A 12,121-nucleotide genomic window follows, 5' to 3' on the forward strand; every position below is an offset into this window, starting at 1 on the left:
AAATGTTTAGTGTAATACTTATACTCGTACATGTATAGTAAAATCCTTGAATTTACATACTTCATAAGTTATTGTCTTTGCATAGTAATGTTTATGGATGTGTAAATTATGTTAATTTCACAGTAGTCACTGCTGCATTGCAAGAAAGTGACATATATGTTGCCTTACATAAATAGATATATATATATATATATATATATATATATATATATATATATATATATATATATATATATATATATATATATATATATATATATATATATATATATATATATATATATATATATATATATATATATATATATATGTGTGTGTGTGTGTGTGTGTGTGTGTGTGTGTGTGTGTGTGTGTGTGTGTGTGTGTATATATATATATATATATATATATATATATATATATATATATATATATATATATATATATATATATATTCCCAGATTGTGCTAGAAGTCAGTTTGCTCACAAATGCAGTATATTTTACTAAGCAACATAAGGAAACTTTATTTAACAATAAAAAATTTTGGTATGTGAAGATATTTCATAAAAAAAAAAAATCATGCTTTATTTGTAGTGTTCATTTGAAAATTAAAGAAGATTATATTTTTTAATGAGTGTTTTGGATTTTCTTTGATAGTGATTTAATGTTTTTTATATCATTATTTCATATAATTTAAACTTAATTATCTGTAATATTTTTTAATATTGCTTTCATGATCATGGCATATATCAAAATGTTCAATTTTTATTTGTTTGTGTCATCTTATAGTACTATTTATTATTTTGTTGCTTTAATTACATCAGTGAGTTTTTTCGTACTGATGTGTGATGTCACAGATTATTTACAAGACTGTTATGTTGGTCCAATGTCCCAGCAGATCCATTAGCCTGGTGCCGCTTGTCTTTAGCCACCTGACTTGAAACACTCCTCACCTGCTAACGTCAGTTCAGCCGTCCATCCAAACCCAAAGTTTACAGCTGCAGAAGAAAATCATTTTTTCCTTTTATTTTCATAACATTTGTATACTCAAAAAGGGATTCATTATTTTAGATTATGCCTTAACAAATGCTATAGCTGGAGGAGCTACTTGCCACCTGGTTTGACGTTACAACTTTAGTAGTAAACACCATGACACTGTAATTGTTTCACTGAAGCTTGGACAGTTCTATGACCCATTCAGATGGTAAGGCACAGCAAGTACCAGAGGCTATTATGGCTATGGTGTATATCTTACTTTTTTTTTTTTTTTTTTTCTTTCAAGAGTTATTTGCAGTAGAATAATTATTACAAGAAATTTATTTGTTGAAGATTATGTTGTATATCACATGCAAATAGTACATTGTTGTAAATTTGCTATTAATAGACTGTATATAATGCAATCTCCTTGGGTGTATGGTATATCACTAGTATAGATATATGGTGTATTTTATTCTAGGTCTTGTAATTAAAACAGATATGATAGGAGTCACCTCTTAAAGTCAATGTGTATTTAGTAACCTAGCTTACTGGTGATGGATTTAAGCTGGCAAAGATAGCTGATTTGGAAATGAACTTTGGTGCTATATAACAGTGTGGCTCACCTCATTACAATCTTTTCATTAATTGTAATATTTGTAAATACTAAGATATCTAATCATAAAGTGGAGTTTGTCAATCCTGAGGTGGTTGACATAGACAGTGGCTACCTCACTAGATGAGGATATGGGGTGCCCTGCAGCTGGAATTGGGATAGAAATTCCAGGGAAGACTCAAATGTTGAGTAAAAAAAAGGGACTACATAAATAAATATAATGTTTTACTTTATTACCATGGAGTTTTTACAAGGTATATAGGGCTTAACTTTTGAACAATCATAGTGTTACTAATAATGCCACATAGTGCCTCACTGTTGCTGCTGGTGCCTCCATTCTGTATACATCACTATATTGGTTATCTTTTTTTTTTTTGTGTGCACATATGTCTATGTGTGTGTGTGTGTGTGTGTGTGTGTGTGTGTGTGTGTGTGTGTGTGTGTGTGTGTGTGTGTGTGTGTGTGTGTGTGTTTAAACCTTCCAATCCAGTCAGTCAAACCTCAATGCAGAAGACAGGGAGATAATGGCTATGCAGAGAATAAATAAAATAACTTGTAGCCTGATAACTGAGGTATGGTACTAAAATGTAAACATTCATGCATATACAGGTGTACACACACACACACACACACACACACACACACACACACATACATATATATATATATATATATATATATATATATATATATATATATATATATATATATATATATATATATATATATATATATATATATATATATATATATATATATATACACACACACACACACACACACACACACACACACACACACACACACACACACACACACACACATTTATATTATCTTTGCAGTTATGGTGATGCAAGTGAATGTTTGTTTAGACAATCCAAAGATGTCATGTATTATTGACCTAACTTTCTTTTTAAGTTGTATATTATGAGTAGTGTGCATTGATCTTATTGTGTTATACTCTTCAGCCCCAGCCAGAAGCCTTAACAGGCTGTGAGTGTACAGTCAAACCAGAGTTGTGAAGGAATCATTGCTGGCACTCACTGTCTGAGTCTCTCATCAGAATCTATACTAGACAGCAACAATCACAGCACATCTGACACAGTGCTGCAGGTCAAATGGCCCAGTGTATATGTAGGTATATGTTCCTTTATTTCTTAGACATCAATATTTATATAATATAGTGAAAGGAATTCAAATTGGTCTGCTTAAAGTAATTTTATTATTATTACTTTAATAAATCATATCTGTCAATGGTCTTTTCAAAGAATCCTCAAAGGTCAAAAGTCACCTGCCAACCTTTGCCAGATTTAAGAATTATTTGCTCCTTTTGTACAGTTCATATGTGTGTGCATATATATATATATATATATATATATATATATATATATATATATATATATATATATATATATATATATATATATATACAGTGGTACCTTGAGATACGAGTTTAATTTGTTCCATGACGGAGCTCGTATCTAAAAAGTTCGTATCTCACACCAATTTTTTCCATTGAAATTTAATTAAATGCTATTAATCTGTTTCAGCCTCCCCAAAAAAAAGATCACCTCTCTTTTCTTACGTGTTTTCAGGTTTAAAAAAGGTATCCATATACAATAATTATTGCACAGAAACATTTTAAAACATAACAAAAGATAATATGAATAGATAAACTACTCTTATAAAGTATATTTATCTCGGAGGATGCATTCCACGGGCCGTTACCAAGGAGGTTATATCGAAAAAGACGCCATGTACCTATCCCGCTTTACCAAAAAGAGTGATTGATGCCAGTGGGCTGAGCTTACGATCGCAACCCCAAAAACATTGCCCTCTCCCGTGTTAAGCAATGGTATATTGCCGCTTTCTTTTTCATTGCTAGAGGAAAACTCAGAAAGAACTGATGGTTTAACTTAAGTAAACCACATTATAGTTTCCTATATATGTCATGTAGACCTATTATTAACGGTTAGTCCAAAATACCTGCAATATTGAAAGTAATACAGCACGATGTTTCTGGGAGAAATTACGGCAAAAGATTTTTTTTTCTTTTTTCGTTTAATGCATGACAAGGAACAAATAGTGAAGTAAAATTTCCGTGACTGATGCTTTTCCACCGCACAATGACATGAAATCACACATCATTCTAAATAAAAGCTAGAGAGAGAGATAATTTTGACGTGTTAACCCCTTCGTTACCGACTCCGTGACCCCCGTGCGGCCCAACCCCCATCCCCCGAACCGAGTTTTTTCACGCGCTTCTCCAAATTTGGTAGGGGGTGGTTTATACTTTTCTTTACACCCGCATTTAGTCATTTATGTTTTTTTTACACGTGTTCTGATAGATTTTGTTCAGGAGCTGTACACTATTTAAATCAAAAGTTGTTCTATGTTATTTCCTATGCACAGAAGCAGACACAAGATGGTAAGTGTTTCAATAGAATTATGGAAATAAATATATCGAACATGAAAAGAAAGTTTTATTTACCTTCTAATCTGGCAGAAATCCATTGGTGTCCTGTTGGTACTTTGTAGATCCAAGTTTGATGAGAGGGTGAAAGGCAGGGATGGTGCACTCCGAGGCAGGTGCACCTTGACCAGCGTATGTTCTACTGGGAATGCCATGCCCGAAAGTGTTCCTCAGAACACAGTCCAGGCTTGCCAGGGCATACAGGGCAGTATTTGCGTGACATCTTGGTCTTCTTATTCTTGTAGCACACTCTGCACCGTTTCTGTGGTCGGGCTTTCTTTTCAGTGGGAGGTATAGGAATCATTCCATGGCACGTATCACTCCCACTTGGTTCTTCAACCATAGCAGACTTCTTCTTTCTCAGGCTCAGGTCTTTCTTCCTTTCCGAACACAACTGCCGGTATCCAGGTGAGCACCGAGTGAGTTGTTGATGGACCACCAGCTTGATAAACTCTCCATACTCCATCCAGTGTCTTTGCTGATGAAGATTACAGTAGATGGTCCGAGCATTGAGCAACATTCTTGAGATCATATGGAGTCCTAGCTTCTTGAACCATGTATATGATTTTCGTGTTGGATCAGGTGGCTCCAACAGCTGATCAACCAAATCCACTACCCCATCTGCTCATTATATCTCTGAATTGGTGATGGTTTCTTGATGAACTCCTGCTTTCCTCCCTTCAGGACACGAGTCCTCTCTACAAACCCTGCTTCATACTTTGTTGTGATGACGTGCACATACTTGGTATCTCTGAATTTTACTTGGAGAATTTCATCTTTCCTGGAAAACAGTGCTTGACCTCTGCTTAGAGACTCATTTTTCATAATAGGTGGGACTCCTCTGTTTGGGCGTATAGTTCCTGTGGTTAGTGTGCCCCTCTCCAGCAAAAACTCAGCAAGGTGAAGTGAAGAGTACCAGTTGTCGAGTACTACATGACGTCCTTTATTCAGAAGGTCCAGCATCAAATATACTGGCACTCTTTCAGACTTAGACAAGGCTGATAACTCTGGATTATCCAGCATCTCATCATAGAGACGATGGCTGTACAAACTAAAGTTCCAGGTATAACCTCTGGCCTTGGGGGAGCTGGGGCAGAGGGAGAAAAGCTTGAGGCCAAACCGCTTCCTTTTCGTTTTTATATACTGGCGAAAGCGAAGCCGCCCTTTGTAGAGAATAAGACTCTCATCAACAGCAAAATTCTCCCCAGCGGAGAAGTACTTGGTGGTTTTCTCCCTCAGCATGTTGAAGAATGATGAAAGTCTGGTCATTGGGTCTTCTTTCTTGCTGTCATCAGGATGTGAGTAACGAATGAACCGTTGGATCTGAGAAAACCTATTCCTACTCATTACAGCAGCTGTGAACACAGGGGGGCCCTGGCAGAGCACAGAGAGACTCCAATAGTCTGCTATCTTTGGCAACTTGTTGACTCCCATCAGTAGCTGCAGACATAAGAAGACATTCATCTCATCCTTTGTGACATCAAGCCACTTTTTTCGCATAAACTTGTTGGGATTTATTGTTGGGTTGTCCCTGAAGAACTTGGTTGCACGGACATTCGTCCACAAACACAGCGACTGTATCACCTCGTCTGACATGAATAGCTCGAAGCAGTCCAAAGCACTCATGTCATTCCTTGGTACATCAGGATGAACGCCAGAAAAGTCCTCAGTTAGGACAGGAACAGTGCCAGGACGCTGATCAGCAAAGGGATCAGCCATGAGAGTGAAGGCGTGCAGGGGAGCCGGCAGTGCTGGGCTGCGTGGCCTGTCTGCATCGTCAACACTTCCATCACTCTCTTCCTCGTAACTACTAGCCTCACTGTCATTCTCTGGCAAATATTCCTCATCTGAGTCACTTATGAAGCCTTCTGATTGAGTTTCATTATCGTCTGATCCTTGTAACTCCTCTAAATGAGCCAGGTCACCCTCTGAATCACTCTCAAACGATAATGAGGACGCCATCACAGGTCGCTGGTCAGTCACACACTGGCCGCCACTCCCCCCCCAGGCCCCACATTCCACAATCCCCTCCAGTGTACCCAACGTCCTTGAAAACACGAGGAGCCAATTAGTCATTTTGTCACTGGGTCATAAAAAAAACATACAAACCGAATAGATAAAGTCCTTTTGGAGCGATGGCATACGCATGTACTTCAACGGTACAGTAGCCCAACTTTTATATGAAGTACTATGGTACGCCATCGGTACCATACCTGGAAAAATCAACCTTCAGGCCGTTTCACGTGATATACAGTTTAATTATCCTTCATTTAAATGCACATGTATATGTACATGTCTACATCTATATATTTATATGCATATGCATATGTGTACATGACCTTGTTCATAGTTTTGCCCCTAAAACCGCTTCCCACCTCTTACTTAAATCCGCCAAAGGTGGAAAACACTGTACTATCTCATTTGTATGTATGATTTACTGTCTAAATCTTCATAGCACAGTATGCTACGACTATTGCAAGTCTTTTAAGGTCACATATGTGGTATGCAGCCTCGAAACATGGTCATAAGACAGAATAAGGAGTGAACTCGAGTGTTCCCATGTATTTGAAGGGGCAATCGGCAATGTTTTAGGTGTAAGGGGGCTAGGGGTAGCAGCGGACCAATAGCACGCTGGCTTCACTTTTGTGATATCATGCTGCTTCCTTGTAATATAACCAGACTTTGATATAACCTCCTTGGTAGTGGTGGGCAGGAACCGCTAAATCATGTATTCAAGGAACCGGTTCCTTGGACGGACAATAACTTGGGTAGTTGACGCGTTCCATAGACGTTCCACTTCCTACTGGTACACTGGGCGGAATTGGTAGAGTGGGGCTGTGGTGAATATCAGTCTCAGATGAATACCAGACGCGATGGTGATTTCGAGGGCTGGTATTCATCAGCCCGCGGAACCGGTTCCGGAATCGTTTCCTTAAAGGAATCGGCAGAGCTTTGCTGGTGAATACTAAATAGTATTCATTATGTCACGTCAGTTTATTTTGCATCGATATTTTATCTCTTATTCATTTATTCGCTTATTTCTTTATTATCAAAGTTATGATTATTTATTTTCTCACTTCACCTACCCAATGAAAAAAACACTAGATGGCAGGACCGAGGTTAGCTCAAAAGGAAGTGACAGAAATACATGAATTCTATTCCGTTTGTCGTGTGGTTCGTTTCTCTAGTTCGTATATAATATTAAGATAACCACAGGCTCAACAATCTCCCTTCTGTTCACCTTTCAGGTCTACCCGAATTTTGTGTATGTAAAATTATTTCTATTAAGGGGTATTTAAAAGGTTTACACTTTACAGATATCTGTGTTAGGTCTACACTGATAGAAATAATCATAATATGATAATTGTTCTACTCGAATTTCGTGCATGTAAAATTATTTCCATTAGAGTTTTCCATTAGGTTTACACTTTACAGATTTCTGTGCTAGGCCTACAATGATAGATCATTGTTAGACTCTAAGACTCGCCAATCATCATTCCCGTAATGGCATCAAAACGAATTTATCTCAGCGGAGCAGAGAAACGAAAGAAAAAGAAATCTGACAAAGAAAAATGGTCAAAAGAAAAAGGTAATTCATTATCGTTTATTTAATAATTTAAAGAAACATATTAAAGTTTGCTTTTATTATGTTTTCTGAATGGTGAGTATTATTTTAGACTAAAGCCTAATCATCTAAGGAAATTTGTAATTTTGCAGGATCAATTCTAAAATATATTGGAGCTCCAGACACCAAGCCAGAGGAATATTCTGAACTTCCTGAACAGGATGTTCCAGGGCCATCACATTCATCAGGATCTGTCTAGGAAGCTGTACTGCCACCAAGACCATCACATTCCCCAGAACCACAGAAGGCATCATCTACTTCTGTTCAGCCTCCCATTTATTCTACTAAAGCACTAGATCCTGCTAACTGGCCACCCATTCTGTCTGATGCATTTAGAACGGATGCAGTAGGTAGAGGGCCATTTCAGATTAGTTCTGATTTCACATTTCCAAAAAAAGAAGACGGAAGAAGTTTTCATCATCATTATTTTTGTAGAACATTGGTTAATGGAGAAAAGATGAAGCGGACTTGGCTTATCTACTCAAAAACAAAAAATGCTCTCTATTGCGTTTGTTGTAAATTATTTTTAACCAAGGAACAAACATTAGTGACAGAAGGACTGACAGACTGGAAAAACGTAGGCACACTTTTGAAAAGTCATGAAAGCAGTCCAGCACACATAGCACACATGGCAACCTGGAAAGATTTACAACTCCGTTTGCAAACTGGAAAGACAATAGACCAAGCTGAAAGAACACTATTGGAAGCTGAAAAGAGGCACTGGAGAGATGTCCTGACTCGCTTAATCGCCATTATCCAATCCTTAGCCGAGAGAAATCTTTTAGCGACTTTTCAAGGTGGATCTGGTGACGTACAATATTTTCATTTGGCAACTGCCCACTACCACCACCACCACCACCACTAGCTGAGACAGGCGACTGGCGACCACTTTATCACCAGACAGGAGACCTACGAACACGGTCACCGCTACACCTACCCCACCTGCTCCACAAGCTCCACATGCTCAGTGAATGGGTGAGTCTATTAATAGAGTGGAAGGCAGGAACGTGATGGGACAGTGATGGGACGGTAATGGGGGCGAACAATTGACTAGAAAGGTGTATAATATTGTAATGAAGGGGTGACGTGACGTGTGGGATTGAGTGGATAGTGAAAGGTAGTGAATGAATGGTGCCCTAATGTCATTAGTGATGGGACAGTGAGGAGATGGACAGGATGTACCGGGAAGGTGTGTCGAGCACTGAAGGAGTCACATGTGGACAATTAGTTGGTGGAGGGTAGTTAAGGTAGTTAATTAGGCGTATAGTAGTTATAATGCGTGGGGAGGGTGATTATGTACTGTAGGTGTTATGACACGTCCACATGGTCGAGCTGTGCCTGGCAGTCTGTGTGTAATTCACTGTTTGATCTGCTGCAGTCTCTGACGAGACAGCCAGACGTTACCCTACGGAACGAGCTCAGAGCTCATTATTTCCGATCTTCGGATAGGCCTGAGACCAGGCACACACCACACACCGGGACAACAAGGTCACAACTCCTCGATTTACATCCCGTACCTACTCACTGCTAGGTGAACAGGGGTTACACGTCAAAGGAGACACACCCAAATATCTCCACCCGGTCGGGGAATCGAACCCCGGTCCTCTGGCTTGTGAAGCCAGCGCTCTAACCATTGAGCTACCGGGCCGTGTGTGTGTGTGTGTGTGTGTGCGTGTGTGTGTGCGCCATTACCCAGCAAAGTGTGCAGTCTACTCGCGAAGGTGTCCACACTTAACGATGGTGGTTGAAGGTTATTTGGCCGTAAGCAGAGGTCGTGAGTGAGTGACCTACGGCCATATTCAGAAACGCCTTGCCTTTTCACAACGATAATTTTTCAAGTCCCCTTTAGACAACTAGCTGGGTTTTCAAGACAGTTTCTCCGTATGATCAATTAAAAATCTTGCTAATCCATCATCAATACCATAAAAATACCCTTAAAAACATGAGTATCTTCAATTAGAGCTTCTGGAAACAGTCGTGGTGAGAGTGCAAAGCGTTTCTATTGGTGCGGTACAATAACCATGGTGCGCACCACACTGTGAAAGAAGGTATAAGTACTTTATAGCATTATAATAGCCTACATAAACAAGAAGCACAAGAGATGACGGAGAAGTGTACTGCTGGAAGATATTATATTGAACTCTGCTTCATATAGTGCATAAATCACCAGAACAAGATGGAAACAGTCTTTGTAACAGTTAGACGTCGTCACCTGACAGGCTGACACTAGTCTGACCAGCCATAATTTACGGCCATGGGGGGCAAGCGTCTCTGTACAGTGTTGCCACGTTTTCACTTCTCTCTCTCTCTCTCTCTCTCTCTCTCTCTCTCTCTCTCTCTCTCTCTCTCTCTCTCTCTCTCTCTGCTTACCTTTGATTTTTAGTAAGTCATTTATAATTGTATATATATATATATATATATATATATATATATATATATATATATATATATATATATATATATATATATATATATATATATATATATATATATATATATATATATATATATATATATATATATATATATATATATATATATATATATATATATATATATATATATATATATATATATATATATATATATATATATATATATATATATATATATTAAATTTGACAATTTTTCCACACTACCCATGAGGTATTTGTCTTGTGCGTTTTTTTTAAAGAGGTGTCCCCAGTAGTCCTTATTCCTCTGTATATCATAAAAGAGTTATGACGACTCATCAGATGAGAGATTGATTGTGAACGAGTCGAGATAATGGTCAATCACCATATCTCTCTGTTCATCATTCACTTGTAATCCCTCAGAGTGTCTCACAGCATTTTTCCCGTTGTCTGCCGTGATGCTGTTGAGACTCTCCTGGACGAGTGGCTTCAGGTCTGCAATCTTAAAGGTGTTTCTCTTTGCCACATACCCTTTAACCTGTGCCCAAATCAGTTCTATTGGGTTATGGTTGCAGTGGTATGGGGGTAAGCGTACAACCTTATGCCCATGTTCTGAGGCAGTCTTTTATCAATGACATATTGTGTGTCAGCGGCTGGAGTGTGGCGAGTGACAAGATGCAGGAGTTGAGTCTTAAGTAGACCGTCTGGCACTGCAACACCCTTCTTCTCCAGCCATTCTTGAATATCTGCTTTCTTGTTTGCAGTAGTTGGTGGCTTATCCACTTTCGTTGAGTGATAGGATGCATTATCCATCACTATGACTGAAGAGGATGGAATGTTGGGCAGTAGTTGGGACTTAAACCACTTCTCAAAGGTGTCCGCATTCATTTGCTCATGGTAATCACCAACATTCTTTGCTTGGAAAACGAGGGTTGCTCTAGGGACAAATCCATATCTCGTTCCTGCGTGCAGCAAAATCAAGCGGGAACCCATCCCCGTGGGCACCCTCACTCCCGTGGCCTTCTCTGCCGTGCTGTCTGCCCAGCATTTGGGCATTGAGTAATTTTGGTTAATCCAGGTTTCATCTAAGTAGACGATGCTTTTCCCTGAACTTCTGTGTTTCTTAATTTCGTGCAAGAAAATCAACCTTGCATGTGTGACATCATCTTTTTCCATTAAGAATCTTCGTCCATCAACCTTTCCATATCGAAAGCCGATTCTCTTCAGTACTGTTCTTAATATTTCACGGCTGCCACGATACGAGAGATCGGATTTAACAGCTGCATAAATCTTGTCCAGGGTGGGAATTTCCTTTCTCTCGTAAAAACCGAGTACTGTCCTTCGCAAGACTCCTTCATTGAAGTTATCAAAGAAATCAGAGACCGGTGTTGCACGTGTCCTCTTCTTGGGTGAGTAAAACTGGGGACATTGATTTTCTTCATTTTTTCTTGCTACTTTCGATTTTTTTTCTACTGTGCACTCGCTAAGCTTCGTTGCTGCAGCAGTGCGAGACACAACCTTTGACAGGCCATGGAGAACAGCTCCCTTATCCTTCTCCTCTTGAAAATATTGCCTTACATGGAAGACCATTTCTTTAGCCTGGCTGTGTAAATGTGAGGAATGGGTTGAATGGGCTGCCATACTGTCTGTGCAAAGAACAATAAGGAAGTGAGTGGCAAGAGGTCAGTCACGTCGCCACCAGCAATGTGTCAAGGCCACCAGCTGGGTGTGGAAGAGTTGCCGCTCGCAATGTTTTTTTTTTTTTTTCACTTAGGTATTGACATATACCTACTATTTTGTAAAAATAGAAACTACACATTAGCTTGGCTTACGAATTATGAATGCAATTATGCCTCACCCTTGAAATTACTGTAAAAGTCAGTAAATGTGAGCATTTTATCTTATAATTATAGCAACATCTGGTACTACAAGGTGAGGCTATTCGACCTGGCCAGGCTGGGTTCATCAATATTGCCGCCACTCACAAGACTTCTACATTTTTTTTTTCACTTTGGATAATAGATTATTTCTTTTTTCCATGCTCATTATCTTATATCTG

The 12,121-nt window shown here is 38.8% G+C and overlaps 1 protein-coding gene and 1 long non-coding RNA gene across 2 annotated transcripts in view; one reads left to right on the forward strand and one right to left on the reverse strand.

Moving 5' to 3' along the window:
* Positions 1–824: 824 nt before the first annotated feature.
* LOC123499972 (piggyBac transposable element-derived protein 4-like) lies at positions 825–6,012 on the reverse strand. The gene is made up of 2 exons (XM_045248510.1): positions 4,063–6,012; positions 825–978 (listed from the first exon to the last, which is right to left on the reverse strand). Exon 1 carries the CDS (start codon positions 6,004–6,006, stop codon positions 4,657–4,659), a length of 1,350 nt encoding a protein of 449 aa, XP_045104445.1. The 5' UTR covers positions 6,007–6,012; the 3' UTR covers positions 825–978; positions 4,063–4,656.
* A 2,558-nt stretch (positions 6,013–8,570) lies between these two features.
* Positions 8,571–12,121, forward strand: part of LOC123499475 — a 41,162-nt gene continuing 37,611 nt past the window's right edge. Inside the window, exon 1 of the long non-coding RNA XR_006672990.1 lies at positions 8,571–8,644. This is a non-coding gene — a long non-coding RNA (uncharacterized LOC123499475). The remainder of the gene's footprint in view (positions 8,645–12,121) is intronic.

The sequence above is a fragment of the Portunus trituberculatus genome, chromosome 50, assembly GCF_017591435.1.
Source record: "Portunus trituberculatus isolate SZX2019 chromosome 50, ASM1759143v1, whole genome shotgun sequence".
Taxonomy (NCBI): domain Eukaryota; kingdom Metazoa; phylum Arthropoda; class Malacostraca; order Decapoda; family Portunidae; genus Portunus; species Portunus trituberculatus.